General features: G+C 46.1%; 1 protein-coding gene across 1 annotated transcript; it reads left to right on the top strand.

Annotated features, from left to right (window-relative positions):
- Positions 1-1,572: 1,572 nt before the first annotated feature.
- LOC133269661 (tumor necrosis factor receptor superfamily member 1A-like) lies at positions 1,573-18,178 on the top strand. The gene is made up of 10 exons (XM_061454206.1): positions 1,573-1,754; positions 11,027-11,228; positions 11,434-11,562; positions 11,867-12,010; positions 13,382-13,463; positions 14,448-14,515; positions 14,726-14,848; positions 15,200-15,237; positions 15,971-16,130; positions 16,687-18,178. Exons 1-10 carry the CDS (start codon positions 1,716-1,718, stop codon positions 16,983-16,985), a joined length of 1,284 nt encoding a protein of 427 aa, XP_061310190.1. The 5' UTR covers positions 1,573-1,715; the 3' UTR covers positions 16,986-18,178.
- Positions 18,179-21,125: the final 2,947 nt, after the last annotated feature.

The raw sequence follows: 21,125 nt of genomic DNA on the forward strand, positions 1-21,125 counted from the left end.
AAGAACCTTAAAGCTCACCCAGTTCCAACTCCCTGCCACAGGGTCCTGTGTCCACCCTGGCCTTGAACACTGCCAGGGATGGGGCAGCCACAGCTTCTCTGGGCACCCTGTGCCAGCACCTCAGCACCCTCACAGGGAAGAGCTTCTGCCTAAGAGCTCATCTCAATCTCTCCTCTGGCAGGTTAAAGTCATTCCCCTTGTTCTGTCCCTACAGGCTTTTGTCCAAAGCCCCTCTCCAGGTTTCTTGTAGCCCCTTTAGGCGCTGGGAGCTGCTCGAAGGTTTCCCTGGAGCCTTCTCAGGCTGTCCCCATAGGAGGGGGGCTCAAACCCCCTTCCATTTTTTTTTTGTATTTTCCCAATGTAAGGCAAGGAAAAGAACTAGACAAAACTCAGTAAATTGTTTCTATTTCTATCCCCGGAGATGGCTGCAGACTTATAACGTATTGTTCTATTTTCTTCCCACTTGCAACTGCAAAATCAGAGCTGCTCAAGCCTGAAGTGTGGAGGAGAGCTATGTAGCTGTGTGGCCTTTGTCCTTTTCTCCTCTGCATGTCCCATTGCTGGCTTCCACGCTGAGATAAGCAACTGCATAGTAGACATAGCCCATGGAGCTGTTTGGCTTTCTTCACAGCAGTTCAGGCAGTGAACGGAGTGAATTGTATGCAGATTTTGGGCTTACATACATGAAATGGGTATATTCTTTCCAAACAGTGCTTAGCACCTCAATTTAATGGCTTTGTATAACAGAGATAGGGCAGGAAATGGGGGAGCATTCCCTGTCACAACCCGATCACTGGGAAGTAGGTGCTGTGGCTGTTTCCATTCGGGATCCCTCCCATTCATGATACCTGCCTCTTGTGGTAACAACCAACCAATTCCTATCACCCTTAGCAGACAAGCAGTCAGGATGAGGTAACTAACCTGGCAGCTGGTTATGTCAACTGGGAATAGTTCTGAAACAACATGGTGGGATCTTAATGTGCAACATATAAAAGGGAGTGCTTTATCTGTTTGCCACCTAATCCTTACTGTGTTTTTAAACACTATAATTAAAAGCATGTATTAAATGAAGCAGAGCTCGCATAGAATGCTACATTAACTTTATATTTGCATTGTCAATGCAGCTGGATAATCGCAGCATACAAGCAAATGTGTGTTTTAAATTAAAAAGTATAGGCATATATACTCTAAATATGCTACTTTGGGCTGATAAATACCATTCTTGAGAATTATTTAGGTGCTGACAAGGCAGTTGAGGTGCAGTGTGTTACCATCTCACCACTACATGGTTAAGTTTCACATGAACTCAACATTAACAGTAGGAGGTAAAGGTGAATTACTGTAGGAAATTTTAAGATAGACTCATAGAAGGGTTTGGGTTGGAAAACGCTCATCCTGCCATGGGCAGGGACACCCTCTACTGAGGTGACTCCTTTTCCAGGTGTTTTCCAGCAGGTTTAGCCACGGGACACACCATCGGTCGTTTCTTTTTAGCTTGTTCATCTCAGGGTTAAAGGAACGCCGCCGACAGCGGTCGGTTTGCGCCGGTGGGTAGGCGGGGCTGGGCCGCCTCCCGCTTTCCTCCTGGCGCCCCTAGAAAGTTGGAGGAGCGCAGCTCCGCTCCGTGCTGCTCCGGCCGGGGCCGGGCAGAGCTGGGACGGCTTCCTCCGGGCTCCGCGGGATCCTGCCATGGGGACGTAGTGGGCCGCGGAGCCATGCGCGGCCCTGCGCTGCCCTGCAGCTCGCTGCGGACGGTAAGTCACGGCGGGACGGGTCCGGACCCTGAGATTCCTCAGTCAGTGGCGGCGGCTCCGCTCCCGCAGCGGACGGCCTGTGGGCTTTTCCGCCGGAGCTGCGAGGCTACAGCGCGCTGCCCGCCGCGGAACAATGGGGCCCGAGCTCCCTTCGATCCTCGTGGTCCCCGTCGTTCTGGGGTCCGCGTTCCCCTCCCACTGTCCGGGACTTTCGTTTCCCTCACGGCAGCCCCGAGTCTCGGCGGGGAGCGAAGGAAGGGCGGTGGCAGCTCCCAAGGAGCCGTTATCACCTGAGGTGGGAGGTCGTGAAGGGAGGGGGCGGCTTGGTGCCCTGCTGTTGAGGCCGGGCCCGGCCCGCGATGCCGGCTCCCGCCCGCCCACTGCTTGGCCCCTGGATTCGCCGGGGCCGTTTCCGGGCTTTATCCCTGAGTCAGGAGAAAAGGCGGCTGGATTTCCAGGAATGGAGGAGGATTTCCTGGAGCGAGGCGCTGGGTTGACCCTGCCTCTCGGACTGGGCTGGGCTCCGTTCCCGGTGAGCGGGGGTCGGGGCCGGATGCAGGCGGCAGGAGGACGAGCCGCCTCTAACTCATCGGGCGCGGCTGTACCGCCGCGGACGGGACGGAACGGAACGGAACGGAACGGGAGCGTCGGTGCCGCTTGAAGCGAGGGAAGTTGTGTTGCTGCTCTGCGGGCTTTTAAACAGAGATTAGCGGGCGGTGCATACGACCCAAACCGTGGGGTTTGTTTATCCTCACCGGTGAATTGTCATTTTCCTGTGTGTCGAGCATCTTCTTTTAGATTTGACACCGGGAACAGTGAGTTGTGCTGAAGAGCTTAGCCCCCTTTTGCATTAAATTTTAAGGAGAACAGAAAGCAAGTGACATGAGGTATGAAATAAGTTAACTTTTTAATCCACTTGGGGGTTGACAAAGTTATGAAAACATCCCACATGCCTGTATGTCTGCACATGATCACTGTCATTTGCTTTTGTTGTCAGCATCCCTGGTGGTATTTAGAAGGCATGTAGATGTGGTTCTGAGGGATGTGGTTTAGTGGTGGACTTAGCAGTGCGAGGTTAGCAGTTAGACTCCATGATCTGAAACGTCTTTTCCAGCCTCAGTGACTTTACAGTTCTTTGGTATCATAGGTGAAGATTTTTAAGCTGTCAGCTGTAACTCTGCAGGTGAAAAAGTTACTTGTAAAAGAAATTGTGAGTTTTATGAATAACCAGTGTTGGCAGATGTATGATAAAGCTATGACAGTAGAGGTGGCATCAGCGCCATGACATGGCTATAAATTCTGCTGTAGAAGTTACAAGATCAAACTCTTTATTCCCTAATAGCTGAGCATTCCTGTAACTTGCACTTGACTGCACTGGGTCAGTTGTAATGCTGGGTTAATTGTTAATTTGCTGTCAGAAAATTGTGACTCATGGCTCAAAAGTTTACTTCTTCCAGAAGCTGTATTTTTTTGCACCTGAAAGCTTTCGGAAACCAGGTAATAAATAGCATTGCATTTAGCACTGGCAGGACAACACAACTAAAGTGATGGAGTAGAAGTTTACACCTTGACTCTAATTGTGGATCATTTACCATCTTGGGACATAGGTAGGATACATAAACTGACTTGCATATAGATTTCAAAGCAGTTAGCAAACCTGGAAAAGTGGTTTAAGTGTTAAGTATAGTGGTGCATATATTTTGCTGTAATTCAGATAGTATATATGACAGTACTCATATTATTGGTGATAAAATGCACGCAAAAAAGAATTTACTGTATTCCCCAAATTCATTATTATTATCTTCAGTTCAATAATATGCTGGAGAAGAGTATCCATCCTTCAGTGGGATTTATGTTTCTTTTTGAGGACATTTTTCCTCTCTTATTTACATGTCATTTCAAGTTCTCAATAGCACCATCCTCACTCATTACAGATAATGTTTATCTTTTCCATGAAATAATACTATTTTTTTAAGTGCTAACAATTCTCCCTCTGTTGCGTGCCCTTCCATCCTCCATGTATTTTCCATATCGTCCTGCGTTTTGCCCTCATGGCCTTTCCTACTCCCTTGATGCCCCCCATTTTAGTTTTTGATTCCTTTACATTTCCACTGATTCTTCAAAATTTCCTGTTGGCTGTTTCCATGCATTTTCTCTTTTTGTGTGTCTTTAACCTTGTTTCCCGGTCCTTTGTGTTTTCCCTGTGGACTTCCAGCATTCACAGTGAATAAAAGGGCACCTGTCTCTGCTCAGGCCCTTTTGCTCACTGTGAGAGTTGGAAGTGCACAGGGAAGGAAGTGCACAGTGCTTCAAGCATTGATGCCTTTTGAAGATAAAGGGAGGAAATGCAATTTTGAAGTTAGAAGCTATGTTATATAAAAGTTGAAAACCAAGCCACCAAGAGCGTTGTAAGAAAGAACTGTTGGGCTTACCATCCTGTTTCCTCTAGTGGCCAACAGCATGTATCTACTAAGGGTTTTGGAGCAGGGGGAGTATAAAACAGTGAAAAATAAAACCACTTTCCCAGCTTCCAGTGGTCTGTGACTGTAGGAATTCCCAAGTTGAAATGGGAATTTTGGAGCCCCGAGTGTGTTTTTTTTCTTCTGCTAATGAATATGATGATGCTTTTGGTACACAGGCACATTTCTGGCACCCCCCAGCACTCTGACAGGGAGTCCCACACATCAGTTGTGTGTTGGATAAAAAAGTTCCTCCTTGTATGTGTTTCAGACCTTTCTCCTGCTTGTTTAATGGGATACCTCTTAGTTCTTGCATTGGGAGAGATAGAGAACAGCCATCCCAGTTCACATTCTTCATGGCATCCATGACTTTAGGGTCCACTATAGTATCCTCTACCAGTATTTTTAATAATTGCCTTTATGGCAGCTAGTCTGTGCCAGTGATCATCCTTGTTACCTTTCTTTGTATAATATATGGGTTAATATATATTCTCAGGATTGGGGAGCAGAAACACAGTCAGGATTCAGTCCTTATGGATTAACATATTGGCATAACAACACTGTCTGTTTTGCCCTCAAATATTTTCCTAATAATTCATTTGATTACATTTCTGACTGTTTTCTGGGGCAGCTGTGTTGTGTTCTCGTCCATAATTGTGTCCTCATCCCTGGATAACTGACTGCTTCCTTTGAACTCTTGGTAACACAGATCTTTCTATTGCGGTCTTGGGAACCTGAGAGTGGAAAGCACATCTCAAAGCAATGTTGCTACGTTTCTCTATTAAACCAGGAGTATTTTGGTTCCAATGAGTAGGACTCCACATGACAATGACTTTTCTACTTTTTATCTCTGCTAATATGAAACACAAATTTCTAGCTTTGTATGCTGTATATGTATATGCACACACATTTTGTGATGTGAAGTCCATGATCTTTATGAGTAAAGCTCGTTGTTGTTGTTGTTTTACAGTGAAGATTTCTAAGGCCTTTCTTCATGGCATGAAAGCTCTTCCCAGTCTCCTGATTTTAGACAGGGCCCCTGTCTGATCTTCATAAAATGGAGGACTCTTCATAATAATAGCTCTTACACCCTTCTTTTAACCTTTCCAGATTTTAGTGAGCAATGAGAAATAATTCCTGTAAATGTTGCTTTAATATACATTTCTCAATGTGTAAAGCAGAAGTTCTGGTTCCCTGTGCATCATTGTATAGCAAACAAAAAAAACAATGCAAATCTCAGAGCTTTTGGAAATGTCTGAAGCAGTCAGGGAGCGTAAAGGTAATCTTGCACCCTGATTTCTTTGGTACCTCACTATGAGCAGAATCTGCTTTCCTCTGAACTTCCAAGCTGGCTGATTTTTTTTTTTTTTTTTAATTTTTTTTTTTTTAATGACTCCTCAAAAAGGCTAAGATAGAACTGGTGCATAGATTACCTGTGCATTGGTGTTTACCATGCTGAATCCTTTTAAGCAAAGGGAAATTTCTATTAATATATGTTTGAGAAATTCTAATGACTGACTTGGAACGTCTTCCCTTTGCAGGAAGTTCTTCAGTTTAAAAATGGAAGTTGTAAACTGAATGTCTTTACTGAGAGAAGAGGTTGAATAAGCTGTTGTGGTGGGGAAACACTTTATTAAATGAGTATGTTACATACTAAAAAAGGAGTAAGCCTCCATCTCTGGATTTTAACAGCAGATCTGGATTTATAAAATCATTTTATTCTGAAATTTTCCACTTTATGCTTTTGTATTAAGGTTTTTTAAACTCTGGAAATTATTAATTTGGATTATTTTAAACATTAGCTTAGTGATGAGCAATACTATGTGAATTGTTTGAAATACTCGTACTTGAGCAGCTGCTCCAGCAAGTATTGCCTTCCTGTGAGTTCACGTGAACAGGCACTGGGGTTTCCAGGTGCTGTGGTGGGGGCAGGAGTAACTTCTCACCTGTTCAATCCCTCCCTTCCTAGTCAGTTTGCTTTCTGTGACTCACCTTGCTCCACTCTGGACACCTCTGAGCATCCACCAACTTTCCAGGAGAAGGGAGTCTTGCTCCCAACGTGACCCTCTCCATCTTCTCTTTCCTGTCATACTGTCATACCTGTGTGTCACTGTACCTGCTTCCTGTGCCCTTTTACCTGAGGGTGAGGAGCCTTGTAGGTAGCAGCAAGGCTACAGCTCTTCATTGGGAGGGCAGAGCAAATGAAACATACATTCCATGCTGAGTGATTTGATATTTCCTAGCCTTGTGGGCATTGGCAGATAACCCTGATATGCTGCACTTCCCTGTCCTTGTCCCTCTGTTTCAGGTACTGTGCTGCCTTGGAGTGAGTCCAGAGGAGGCCACAAAGATGATCAGAGGGCAGGAGCATCTCTCCTATGGAGCCAGGCTGAGTTGGGGTTGTTAAGCCTGGAGAAGAGAAGGCTCAGGGGAGACCTTGTAGCAGTGTTCGAATACCAAAAAAAGGGCTAGAAAAAATGTGGAGAGGGACTTTTTACAAAGGCATGTAGTGATAGGACAAGGGGGAATAGCTTTAACCTGACAGAGGGGAGACTCAGATTATATATAACAAAGAAGCTCTTCCCTGTGAGGGTGCTGAGGCGCTGGCACAGGCTGCCCAGAGAACTTGTGGCTGCCCCATCCCTGGCAGTGTTCAAGGCCAGGTTGTATGGGGCTTGGAGCAACCTGGTCTAGTGGAAGGTGTCCCTACCCATGGCAGGGGTTTAGAACTGGATAAGCTTTAAGGTCCCTTCCAACTTAAACCAGTCTGGGATTTTACGATTCTTTTTCCTTGGCCTGAGAACAGTGCTCTCAAGTTCTCTTCTTATTTCCACCCTGCCCTCCCGATCTTCCTTGCATCTTGCTACATTCTTCACTTTTATCTTTCCTGTTCCTTCCTTTTTTTGCCTTACTCTGTAGAGATGTCACCTCACAGTTCTCTGGTCTGGTGAGGCAGAAGCAGCAAGCAAGGGTGTGAATTGTAGCGTTGGCAGTAATTCAAGGATATTTGAGGTTGAAGATGTTACAGGGGCTCCAAACTCCTGTCTCAGCTGTCAAAACCTTCCATAGAAGAGCTGCTGGGCTTGTGCAATGTTGTGGATTTTTTTCACTGTAGCTGTCCAACAGTAAGTGCTCTCATGAGACATGAGAAGGAGCTATGGTTTCCTCACATCTGAGGGCACACAGCTGTCACCCTGAGGGGCAGAATGATTTAGGGAAGCAGCATTCTGGTTTTGTTGTGTTTATTTCATCAGCAATTGCAGAAGTAAAACCTAGAGTTTCTGCTTACTCTTCTTTCTCCTGGGCGCTCCCAGCTCACTAAGAACGTGAGTCACTGGTGTGCATGATGTGGTTTGGTGGTTTGAGTTACCACTCAGCTGACGCATGCTGTCCACTCTTCTATGCAGCATTGGTTAGTGGCTACTCGTTCTTTCTCCTGGCAAGTGAAAATGGAGCATGTTGTAAATCTAACAATGGAAAACCATTTTCAGTTGTAGAAATCTCTGAACTTTGCCTTGGTGAGCTCTTACCTATAACTTGAGGCTTCAGTGCTTTGTAAGTGGAGCTGTATCTAGCTGGTGACCGGTCACCAGTGATGTTCCTCGGGGTTCAGTTTTAGGGCCAGTTCTGTTCAATATATTTATCAATGATCTGGATGCAGATGATGAATGCTCCATAAGCAAGGTTGCTGATGATACCAAATTGGCAGGTCCTATTGACTCTCTTGAGAGACAGAAGACCTTGCAGAGGGATCTAGCTAGGCTGGAGCACTGGGCAATGATTAATGGGATGCAGTTTAACAAGTGGAAATGCCGGATGCGCAGCTGGGACAGTTGCACTGGGCACAAGTACAGACAGAGAGGGGTGGCTGGAAGCAGCCCTGCAGGAAGGGCCTGGGAGTTCTGGTTGGGAGCAGCTCAGTAGGAGCCAGTGGGGTGCCCAGGCAGCCCACAGGGCAAACCCTATCCTGGTGCATCAAACGCAGCACAGGCAGAGGTCAAGAGAGGTGCTTGTCCCGCTGTTTTCAGTGTTGGTGCGGCCTCACCTTGAGTGCTGGGTGTGGTTCTGCACCCCACCGTGTAAGAAGGACGTGAAGGTCCTTCAATGGATCCAGAGGGTTGCACCAAAGCTGGTGACAGGGCTGGAAGGCAAGGCCTGTGAGGAGGGCTGAGTGCTTTGGGCTTGTCTGGTTTGCAGAGAGCATGCTTTAATTTTTGGTCAGCTCAGAATAGGTCAGGTGTTTGGATTAGGTGATCATTGGAGGGTCCTTCCAACTGAAATAGTCTAGTCTATTAGTCTATTCAAAGTTAATGTATTTCCTGAATATCATGAAGTGTGCCCCTGTGTAAATCTGCAGCTGCTGGACGGCTTGGGGAGCTGCTGAAGATGGTGGTGGTGGGGGGTTTCTTCAGTGTGAATACATTTTTCTGGAAGGCCAAGTCATTAGTTTGTGAGTCACTTGTGGTCTGTGGCTCTCCGATTGTCATCAGTAATAATGTGTTAACTCTGGGTTGATTACACTTATACACATGCTTTCACTTAATCTGAAAAATTTAAAACACCTTTCCTGGTTTCTTTTGTGATTTAAGGTGTATTTGACCAATTTTCTGTGGTTTTGGCTTGGTCTTTGGTGCTTTTCTGTTATTTCTATTGCTGACTTGTCTGACTTATGGGCCTGCTGTATATATTGCTATGTTGGGGATTAATCATTGGCTAGAGAATCAGGATTCTTGCTGTCAGACCATCTGTATGAATGATCTTTTACCCGTTTTCTTGCAGTCAAATCAATCTGTAGGACTGTCAGTTGCTGAAATGAGTTTTATTTCTTGCTGGGTTGTTGTTGGAGTGCTTACATGTATCCTGTGGTCAGATAATTAAGTCTGGAACAATGGTATTTAAACATGTGGTTTTCTTTTTCCTGTTCACCATTTTAGCATCTGTCTATTGAATATGTCTTTGTATGACAGAGCCCTCTGAAAAATGGGGTTTTTGCTTTGTCAGAGTTGCAAACTCCTCTCTTGCTTGAGGTTTTGAGCTGCTTTCATGTATGTGCCTTTCTCCCCAAGGCTTTAATTTTGAGAGAGCAACAGGACAGCGTGGAGCTGTCATAGTTGTCTCATCTTGCATATCCTTTCTTAAGCTCACAACCACAAAATTGGTATCGGCACTGTGGTTTGCCCTTATTGCTTTACTTTGCTTTTGCTGTAACTCTCCTACCTGAAAATGCAAAAAGGAGCCAGACTCTAAAGCTACTCCTGTACAGGCATCTTACCTTGTCCACAAGAGCAAGCTGGGAAAACATTACAATGTAGGGAAGCTGGTGTAGTAAAACTCAGTGTGAGATCGTACAGACTGGCAGGGTGGTGTTTATTTGCAAAACCATGTATTGATTTTCATGAATTCACTCAATCTAATGCGCACAGACTACGCTAGCACACTCTCTGTGACATACTCAGAAGTACCAACAGGTATACGGCCAGATGATGTAGCCAGGATCACATGTGTGCAGCACAGACAGTAAGGGATGCTGTGGTGGTGTGATTGTGCCGCTGGGGTTCTTTATGGCACTACAGACTAGTTTTTGGACAAGTCCATCATACTCTTTGGGAGTCATTGGCTGGAATGGGATGGGCCTTTGCTGTAGAAACTGGCTGGCTTTAGGCTCTGTATATCTTGGGCCACGTTGTTTCCTGGCTTTGTTTTTTTAACTTATTTTTTTATTATTGTATGGTTTTTTTTTTCTTGTCTTAATGTGTGTTTGAAATAGATGCTGAGGATCTGTTCTGTTGGGCCAACAGGCAAAGGAATCGTGTTTTTGATCTGCTGCAGTCTCGTGACCATCCTCCTGGTGCCTCTTTCGCTGATGAGTCATCTACACTGTCCTCTCACCAGTGAGACCTTTTGGCCACAACATAAACAGCACATTTCTCAATTTCAGTGCTGGGAATAGTGTTCTGAAAACAATGGCCAGGGAAATGGTGTTCTTTGTTATCAGTGCAGGCTGCTCTTTTAACCCTTTGTTCTGTTGTTCCTTCCCATGTGTGTGTACACATGCTCCCTTACAGTCATACTGCAGTCATTCCAGTCTTAATATTCCTGTTAACATTCTTGACAACTGCCATCTTAAAAATTAAGAATAGCAAGTAAATCCTAAAGGAATAATAAAAAAAAGGGGGGAAAAGTGCACATTTTTGTGACAGACTCTTCAGAATGTTAGTGGCTGCAGTTTAAGAGGAAGAATATATGTTTGTCAGGGGGAAAATTGAAAACCTAACTTTCCCATGTTTCTAGGGCTTGCTTGCTCAGGCGAAGTTCTGGAAGTTTTTCTGTACTTTGCATGCAGTGAGATCCTTCTCTGCCTTCTTATTCCAGGCTTCCCATCTGGTTTATTTATTCAGTAGAACTGCAAGTACTGGTCGTGTTCTTCTCTCTGAAACTGTTTCTGGATGGGCAGTCTTACTGCCTCCCTTAATAAAAACACTCCTATGCTCTTGAGTAACTTTCTTGCAAGCTGCAGCATTTTCAAGGCATTCCATTTATAAATTGCACATCATAAAAAAGCATTTGCTTTATATACAGCCAGTTGGTCATAGAGACCATTGTATGGAGTATTAATAACACAAACGTCAGGCATGAGGGTTTTTTGGTTGTCTTTTTTTCCTAATACCAGAATTTGTCAAGTCAATTGAACTCCCTTTTCTAACATTTTAGCGCTGTGCAGTCTAACATTTTAGTCAGCTGTGCAGTCTGCAAGGGGATATGATGTTTTCTCTCTTCCTTTCCCTCTCCTTCTTTCTCCGTCTGTATTTACAGGTTATCCTAACATTTGTCTGCATGTTGACGAAGGAATCTGTAGAAATTTCTCCAGTACCATCTGATGGACTGCAAGTCCATCAGATACCTTTGGATGGAAGAAATCCCTCTAGCTCCTTGAGTGAAAAAAGGCAGATACAGTGTCAACTGGGACAATATCTACATCCCAGAGAGACCCACTGCTGCATGAGGTGCCATGCAGGTATGTAGAAAAGGACAGTAATAGTGACCTTAGAGCATTTCCCTGCATACTTGAACTGTCTCTGTCCTACAGCTACATCAGTGCTCTCTCTACTTGGCACATGTCCCTACTCAGATAAACTATTACTCCTGATCTTTTCTTTTGGGCTGTGTCCCTCACAGTGGTGAGAGCTCTGTCAGAGCTCCGATAAGTGATTTTATTGCAGGTACCTACAAGGCAAAAGACTGTGATCGGCCTGACCAGGCACCCGTCTGTCTTCCGTGTGCTAATGGCACATTCACAGCTGTGGATAACACTATGTCTAAATGCTTCCAGTGCACACGTTGCCGTAGAGGTGAGCTATCTATAGAACTGAGGAAAAAGGCTGGTAGTTGGAAAGTGGGGGCTTGAGGGGATGGCAAAGTGAGTAAGGAAGCTTGGAAAAATGAACAATTGATTGGGCAGAAGGACAGTGTATGGGAAGGGATTGGGGACAGCAGGAATAAGGGTTACCAAATGTCTACAGCCTGAGATATAGTTTGCAGGCCTTTTTGGCCTTTCCTGGGAAGATTAGGGGATCATGATGCATCCAGTTGTAATAGTGCTCTCAGCTGAAGGTGAAGGAAGAGGTTGGAATAATCACTTCTTTCTTTCCTCAGAATTCCAGCAGATAGTAGAGACTCCCTGCACCCCAAAGCAAGATACCGTATGTGGCTGTCGGAAGAACCAGTACCAGATTGGCCTGGCCGATCTCTTCCAGTGTAGGAACTGCAGCTCATGTGTCAATGGGACTATTACTGACTGTGAGTATGGCATGGACATGGTTCCAGTACAGTTATACTGTTCTAGGGTAGACATTAACAGCCCTCTGTTTACTTTCTGATATGCTTCAGCCCCTTGCCCTGAAGTGATTGTGGATCAACTCTTGGTCTTGCCTGCCCCATTTCCCCAGGAAGACTGCCATTTTTTGCCTGCCTTGGTATCAATCCCTGTTTTCTGTCATAGTTTCTGTCTTCCTTCTGTGAGTGGCTTCTTGATATTGCCTGTATGAGGAGATACTCTTTACTCAATTCTGGTACCTCTGCCTTGCATGTACTGCATGTCTTTATGCTCTAGAGCAGATGTCAAGAGATCAAGAAAGCTCAGGTAATGCTAACTATACACCCAGTGGCATCAGGCATGACCTGGGAATGGTGCAGGTGTCTGGGAAAAGTACCCGTGTTAGCTGTCCTAAGCTGCCTCATCTCCAGTCGGGAATTGGGTCTTGACCAGATACTGCTTATTGCCCTCCACTTCAAGCTACAGTCTTGTTCTGTTTGTGTGCCATACATTGGCCTCAAGCTGTCTCCTCTTCTTTGCAAATTCTGCTTCTCCTGACACCTTTCCTGTCTCATAGCCTGTAGTGAGGTTTGCTGTCCCACTGGTGCATGTGTTCCTTCTGGTGCTGGGTAATCTTTCTCTGTCAGTTTCCAAACTTATGCTTACCCTCAAGGGTCATCATATGCTGGCCTTGAGCAATTTCCTTTCCTCTTGGCTGATGTAGAACTATTTTAGTCCTGTCCCTCACTTGTCACAGAATGCATGCTGCTTGCTATAGTATCTTTTCCCCTCCTGCAAGTTTACGTCCTTCTATAACTATTCTTGTCTGCTCCTCCCTATGCTTGTTTTACTCAGTCTCCATACTGTGACTTGCTTAGAAGCCATACATCTTTGATTTCTTACCCCTTCCAGTCACAGCATTGCAGATCACAGGAGTGAACGTGTCCCATGGCTGGGAAGTGATTTCTCCTTGCCCTGAACTGACTTCCTCACCAGCCCCAGCTGCTACGGGACCACTTCTCCCTCATCTTTGCCTAACTAATGCGATTTCTTCTTCCTGTCACGCTTGAACTTGAGTGACTTCTCCTGCTTTTGCACTGGAACTGTCACTATCCTTTAGACCAGTTTCAGCTGCACTGTAATTTTAGTCCCTTTCCCTGCCTACCAGGACAGCGGTACCCTTATGTGTTATTATTTTTATCTTCTCCCAACCCTGTTCTCAAATGCAGACAGAGTTCTTCTTTCTGTTCTTCAGACTCTGAGGTAAAATCTCCCACCTATCTTGGAGTGGATTTTTCTCCTTTTGTTTCCTTCTCTGTCCAGATCATGACAATGTTTCCTTCTTTTCTCTACAGGTACAAAGAACAAAGACGCAGTTTGCAGGTGCAAGCCTGGATTCTTCCTGACACTTAATAATGTTTGCAAGCCTTGCAACAGGTGAGCATTTTTCTCTATATGCCCATGTACTGAAGGGGGCATACCCCTCATAGGAGAGACAGCAGACAGGAGCCCCTGGTGTGCTTTAAGCCCAGCTGGTAACTTAGCACCACGCAGCTGCACGCTCACTTCTCCCCTTCTTCCCTCCCCCTCCCCCTGCTCCCAGAGGGACTGGGAGCAGAATGGCAAGAATGTAAATCCCATGGGTTGAGAGAAGAACAGTCCAGTAACGGAGATATAATACAAAACCACTACCACTAATATTAATAGTAATAATAATAATAATAATAATAATAATAATGGGAATAACAAAGGGAGAGAATATGAAACTAAAAAGGGAAGGGGAAAAAAACATCAATAAACACAAGTGATGCACAACAGAATGGCTCACCACCTGCTGACCGATACCCAGGCTGACCCAAGGAGGATTTGGGCCTTACGGGTGACTCCCCCCAGTTTAGGTACTGGGCACGACATGCTGTGGTATGGAATACCCCTTTGGCTATTTTGGGTCAGGTGTCCTGTCTCTGTTTCCTCCCAGCTTCCCGTGCCCCTCCTCACTGGCAGAGCATGAGACTGAAAAGTCCTTGATCAGAGTAAGCAATACTGAACAACAACTAAAACATTGGTGTGTTATCAGCGTTGTTCTCAGGCTAAAGCCAAACCACAGCACTGTACCAGCTGCTGGGAAGGAGAAAAATAACTGTTACAGCTGAACCCAGGACAGCCCCACAGGAAGAAATTTTTCTCAAGGCTCTGTCCATCTCAACATAACTTTATAACATTCTGCCTTTCTGGGGCAATTGAGTCTTCTCCTCTGTGATCCTTGGTCTTCTCTTAGTAGGCATTGGCCCAGTAAGAACCCAGAGTCACTAGCCACACTCCATTGCTCTGCTTTGTAGGCTCATCTTGACTTGTCTGTTACTTAGGATTGTTGCAAATGGCTTCATTTCATGCATGCTCACCTCTGATTTGCCCTTTCAGCTGCATTGATGAAGAATGCTTGCTGTGTCATAGCCCGGTGACTGCTTCACCGACTTCAACTGGGCTCAGTGAGTACTGGGGGAACTGAGAGGCAGTGGTATCTTTTCAGTGCAGGCTTTTGTTCTGCTAATGCCTTTTGTAAAGTCATCTTTTCTCCATTCTCTCACACTGCTCTTTTTCTCCCTGCTACTTACACATCTTCACTTGCTGTTCTTCCTCTAGCAATTTCCTCCTTCTTTCTCAGTCACTCTATAATTTGCTGTCTTCCTTTTGTCCAGATGGGAGCCTTGTCCTTGGCATCATCGTTGCAATATTTGGAGTTATTTTCATCCTCTACATTGTAAAAAAAGTAGTGAAGCTCATCCAGAAAAAGAGGATAACATCATCTTCCTACTCCTGTGGTGAGTACAGCATATGTGGCAATGTTATTTGGGATCGACATCATTCTCTGTGTGTTTGTGTATGCACAAGTGTGAGGGAGGGCAAAAAGTGGGATCCCATTGCTCTGCTTTGGTGCAAGGGCAAAGGAATGTGAGAACTTGACAGCTAAGCTTTTTGGAGCAGTAGTTCCTGCAGTTCTGCATCCATGCCCATAGCTGTGACTGGAAGTGTGTTTGAGCTTATTGCTGGAAGATGTGTTTTGCTAGAAAACCTTTTTGTGGGCATGACTGTGAATAGCTGCTTTCCTGTTTTTTTTCTGGAATGAGAGGAAATTAAAATAATGTTTGCTTTCTCTTTCCTTTTCTTTAAAGTCACTTTGCCGGAGACAACCAAGGAGCCAGTGTCTGAGGTGAGCAAGATGATGGGTATAAGAGCTTTCCTTCTGCTCTCAATTATGTTATCCTGGGATCCAGAGTAACAGTTTTCCCCATGGGGCTGTTTTCAAATGAGCTGAGTAATAGGGCTGTTAAATTTAGAAGTTTTCTTGAGGGTGGAGCCAGTAACATTTTACTTCCCCTCTTCTAGAGGATGCTTTTCAAACTCCTGCCTTTTTCTTTCTTTAGGTGCTTTTTTTTTCCAGATAGCTGGTCCTTAATCCCTTTTCCTCCTTGTACACCCCAAGCTCAGAGGATTTAACTAATTTCACTTCACTTCAGATCTTGACCCTACAAACTAGTCAGTGTTGCCTCACAGTATTCTCTCAGGTCCATTGTTGTTCGTCAAGTAAGCAGTAGTTGAGGTGGGATTTTCACAGCCTTACAGGATGATGGGAATGGTGGCATGTGGAGCTCCTAAAATGGTGGTGATTTTGGATACCAGCTTTACTAGGTATGGTAAAGAAATAATTTCTTCCGGACTACAGTTTTTTGATGCCAGAAGGGAGTTAAATTCCTTGGGTTCTTCTGGGAGGAAATGTTTGGTGCCTTCTGCTCAAAAAAGGCATATAGGAAGAATTAAAACCTTAGTACCTGCTCCCCTCCATCTTGGATAAATGTTAATCTATAAAGCTAGTTGCTCCTTGCAGGAGACAGGTGTATTGTCCTGCTGCAGGTGATTCAGGACTAAGAAAATGTGTCTTTCAGGTTGAGGTAAAAAGAGGTGAAATTTCCATCCTTCTTCCTGAGTCCCGGAAAGAAACAGAATTGTTGGTGAATGCAACACCATCACCTGCACCTCTGCCGCAAAGCTCACATGAGTTCCCAGACTGTGTGAGACCTGCCAGGAAGAGGCAGCTTCCAGACAGTAAGTGAAACTCCCTCATCCTTCCCTCTTTCCCCAGGCAAATGAGAACCTGATTATGCAGATGCAGCTTGGGAGGATGTTGGACAGACCTCACCCAGTGTATATGACCTGTTTCTGTACTTAATGCATGGCACAAAGGCAGTGCAAAGCCAGAAGTACACCCAGAGCCTGTGAGGCTGTATATGCTAAATATCTCTGCTAGGGTTTTCTGCTGTCCTTTTTCCCTACCAGCAAAATGGTTTGTCATGCGTAGTGACATGCTGTCAGTCTTAATAGCTCTGGGATGGTGACACAGAGCATTTTGGCTTTGCTGTAATGTGTGGTAGCAAGGCCTAAACATGTGTGCTCAACTTTGCTCATAACTTTACACAAGAGCATGTGGAAGCATTCCCTTTGCTTTTTGAGTCACAAGAGCAAATCTATGTGACTCTGTAGAAGAAACAAACAGGAGTGGGCAATGCACAATCCCAAGGCACCATCCAGCCCTGGATTTATTCACATTCTCCTTGAGGCAGCAGAATCCTGTTTCTCAATGCTATTTCTTCTCTTTTCACAGGCCCTTCTATTCTCTACACTGTGGTGGATCATGTACCGCCATCTCGGTGGAAAGAATTTGTGAGGCGTCTGGGCCTGAGCGACCATGATCTAGAGCGAACTGAGATGGAGCACCGGTGTTTCAGAGATGCCCAGTATGAAATGCTTAGACAGTGGAAACTGCAGATGAGCCATGCAGCAACTGTGGAGCACATCAGCTGTGTTCTCAACCAGATGGAGCTGAGTGGCTGCAGTGAAGCCATTCAGGAGGCTTTGCTAAACCAGAGTTCTCAACCTTGCAGCTTCCACATCCATCATTAGTCTATTTCTGCTTCAGCTGCCCTGGCTGAGGCTGTTAAAAGATGATCATAAGTCCCTCCCTTTCTTGTCTTCCTTTTCTCATACCTCCCTGTCTTTCTAACACTCATCTGGATTTGTTGGGAACAGCAGCACATTATGCTGGAGGAAGGCTGAGGTTTGCTTCTCAGCCACCATATATTCAATGCCTTTAAGCCAAGGCAGATCAGAGTGACTTAGATCAGATGTTTTATGGACTAGCTGTTTCTGAAATAGGTGCTCCATGCAGCATATGTGGTAAGTGAACTTGTAGGGTGTCTTGGTTAAGCTGGCTGTTCATATGGTAAAGTACTTACTCACTTTTTGCAGATCTGTGTTTCTGCAAGATCAGACAGTTGAACTGGCTCACATTGCAGCCCTTGGATTGCTAAATCTGACTCTCAGGAAGTGGAGAGAGGTTGTGCTTTTCTGAGAATAGGAGAGGACTGCCCCCTTTCGGCATCAACGGGTTATCCCTGTGGCAAAAGAGGCGTGGAGATTCAGAAGCGGTGGCTGTGAGAAACGGGAGTATGTTACCCTTTGCACACCCCCATTTTCCTCAGGTTCAAGTGGAGCAAGGATTCTGAGGCAGTGAGTCAGATGAGAAGGTTGGTGCTTTTTTGTCAAGTTTTTATTTTCCTATACCTGGAAACCATGTATGATAGCATTAACAAAACACCAGCTTGTGTGTTTGTTCAAGTGCAGAAGAGGAAGGAATGTGTTCATCTCTCTGGGTGAGAAGGTACCTATGTACCTGGTAGCATGAGCACCTCTGCACATCTGTGCTTGCACACAGGTTGGTAGGCTTGTGTCTACCTGCTGATCTCTCTCTGAATGATTTGCTGGATCTGATCTAACTGCAAATGGGACTGTGTATGTGTACATATATATATGTATGTGTTTTTAGCAGCTGTTAAATAATTTCACACTACTTCCTGGGCTGTACTCTGTGATTACTGCCTGGGTGCAAGAGCCGTTTGGTACCCTCTCCCTGCTCACACCATCATTTTCTCAAGGGTATTACGCTGGGTAAAGTGTAAACAGCAAAAATCAATTAGCCTACATCAGGTGCAGGCTGATTTGTAATGTGGACTGGTTTTAGTCTCTCATCCCTTGGCTGGAGAGACACTTTCTACTGTAAATACAGTAAATGCTCTGAATTAAAATGCATATTTTTACCTCTGCCTCCGTTCTGGTTTCTCCATATCAACTTCTGTGATGGGGCGTGGGCAGAGAAAGGAGAATAACTTCCAGAAGTTGCCAGAGTGGGTGGCTTGATGGTCTGATTTAAAAATGAAACCAAAACCCTTAAACAAGAGAGGGTTTATGAACTCCTGTATGTTTTATGAACTCCTGTATGTAAAGCTTAGCTGCCCATAAGTCACAGGATGCTGACTGAGGGCAGGAATTGGGACTGAATTTAAACTGGGCTGCAGGTCTTCTCAGATATCCAAGAGTCAGAGGGGGAAGCTGGCATATTTAAAGTGACTTTTTTAAACAGTAGGCAATGAGTCATTTTCATTTGTATTTGGCTTTTTAAAGAGAAAATACCTTAAAATAGTAGATTAAATGTTAATGCTAATCTCACAGGACTCTGTCTGAGGAACCAAAGCACCGTGTTAAGGCAGTAAGGACTGTTCTGACTCCACTGATTGGGAAACTTGGAAGTCAGTGACAAAGCCAGGAATTGAAGTAAAGCTTTGTTTTGTTACGCTTACATCCTCTTTTAGTTGAGGCTGATTCTTTTTCTATTTTCTTAATCAAAGGAGACAATACAAAGCTCACTGTAATACACATTGTCTTTCATAATTGATGGTCACCAAGCACAACTGTATGATAATGTCCTGGGTTCAGCAGTAGCAGTGATTTTTCTCCTTCTTAGTAGCTGGTGCAGTGCTGTGGTTTTGACTTTCAGCCTGGGAACAGCGCTGATAACACCGATGGCTTTAGCTGCTGCTCAGTAACGCTTACATTGACCAAGGACCTTCTGAGTCTCATGCTCTGCCAGGAGGAAGCCGGGAGGAAGCAGAGACAGGACACCTGACCCAAACCAGCCAAAGAGGTATTCCATACCACAGCACGTCATGCCCAGGATGTAAACTGGGGGCAGTTACTCAGAAGGGTTAGATCATTGCTCGGGTCGGGCTGGGTATCGGTCGGCTCGTGGTGAGCGGCTGCGTTCTCTCCCCTTTCTCTCTCTCTTATCATTATTATTACTGGTAGTAGCGGTAGTGGTTTGTATTGGTTTGTGTTATACCTTAGTTACTGAACTGTTCTTATCTCAGCCTGTGGAAGTTACATTCTTTCCGTTCTCCTCCCCATCCCTCTGGGAGCAGGGGGAGGAAGAAGCAGGGAAGTGAGCGAGCGGCTGTATGCTTCCGAGTTACCGGTTGGGCTTAAATCACGAAACAAACACAGAAGAGATACCTTAAATTCTTCTTTCCAAGAAGAAGACCTTACCATAAGCAGTGTAGCAGCAAATGCCACTGGGTGTTTGATAAGGAGTGGTGAGGAAATGCTGTATGCTCTCTACGTTTCTGCAAAGTTCGTGCAGAGGGAACCCAAACCCCTTTCTTCCACCTTTGGGATCGCCACAGTCAAATGAGTGCGTGGTATAAAAGCTTTTATTGGTACGTTCTGAACATCCAGATTTATTTACAGGGGCACCCTGCAGCAGTGCCCAGTGTGCGGCCACCATGGGCAGGGACATCCCTCTGGGCCTCCAGGGCACAGGCCCTACCTCAGGGCCAGCACCCCAAAGGCCTTTCACCAAGGGATGCTGGGCGAGGGGGCAGCAGCAGGGCTGCGGTGGGCAGGGCTGCGGGGGAACCGTCACCCCCATGTCATAGCGCCAGCACCCGGCAACGCAGCATCACAATGCTCTGGGGCAGTGTAAGTCCAGCGCCCTCCCCTCTCCCACTGCCAGAGTGCCCGGCGCTGCCACCAGGACAGAGCTGGCAGCCTGAGGGCATCCGAGAGGAAGCCCTTGAGGCATCGGGGGAATTACTGGGAGGGGGAGGGAGCTGATGGGGGGAGCACTTGAAGCAGCACGAAGCTGCAGGAGGTTCGGTGCTGCTGTTCCAACTCCTGGAGGGACCACACTCAAAGCTCATCAAATGGATGGATGGATGGATGGATGGATGGATGGATGGATGGATGGATGGATAGAAATCCTGCTTCAGTCATCAGAGAGTTCACCATCCTCATCTCCTCAGCACCAGGGAATTAGGTGAGGAAGGTGCTGAAGGAGTGACCATGAAGCTGCAGGAGGTTCTCTGCTGCAGTTGCAGCTCTTGGAGGGGCCATGCTCAAAGCTCATCTGATGGATGGGTAGATGGATGCATGGATGGAAATCCTGCTTCAATCGTCGGGGAGCTCACCATCCTCATGTCCTCAGCACCAGGGAATTAGGTGAGGAGGGTGCTGAGGGAGGGAACATGAAGCTGCAGGAGGTTCTCTGCTGCAGTTGCAGCTCTTGGAGGGGCCATGCTCAAAGCTCATCTGATGGATGGATAGATGGATGCATGGATGGAAATCCTGCTTCAGTCGTCGGGGAGCTCACCACCCTCATGTCCTCAGCACCAGGGAATTAGGTGAGGAGGCTGCTGAGGGAGGGATCCTGAAGCTGCAGGAGGTTCTCTGCTGCAGTTGCAGCTCTTGGAGGGGCCATGCTCAAAGCTCGTCTGATGAATGGACAGATGGATGGATGGAAATCCTGCTTCAGTCGTCGGGGAGCTCACCATCCTAATGTCCTGGGGAGAGAGTGGTAGCAGCCGGAAGAAATAGGACGCACAGTTGGTTCAGTGCCCTCCCCCAGTGCTCTGGAGCTCCACTGCCAAGCACAGGAAGATTCTTGCTCTGGGGAGTCATCAGACCATTGGCGTTCTGGTGGTGTTGGAAGCCCCTGCGATGGCTCCAGGAGGAGGCAGAAAAGGCAGTGCCAGCGTCCCCTTGTCCTCTCAGAGGCATAAGCAGCGTGTGGACCAGGAGCAGGTCTTGCTCACATGCTCAGGGAGCAGCCGATCGCCAGCACTGGGGTCAGGAAGGAATTTTCCCCCGGGGCAGATTGGCACCGGTCCCCGGGGGTTTTTTGCCTTCCTCTGAGCACTGAGCATCACCACTTGT

This window comes from Pezoporus flaviventris, unplaced genomic scaffold (assembly GCF_033815535.1).
Source record: "Pezoporus flaviventris isolate CSIRO_AGI_PZ_B2104156 unplaced genomic scaffold, CSIRO_AGI_Pfla_v1 ptg000015l, whole genome shotgun sequence".
Classification (NCBI taxonomy): Eukaryota; Metazoa; Chordata; class Aves; order Psittaciformes; family Psittacidae; genus Pezoporus; species Pezoporus flaviventris.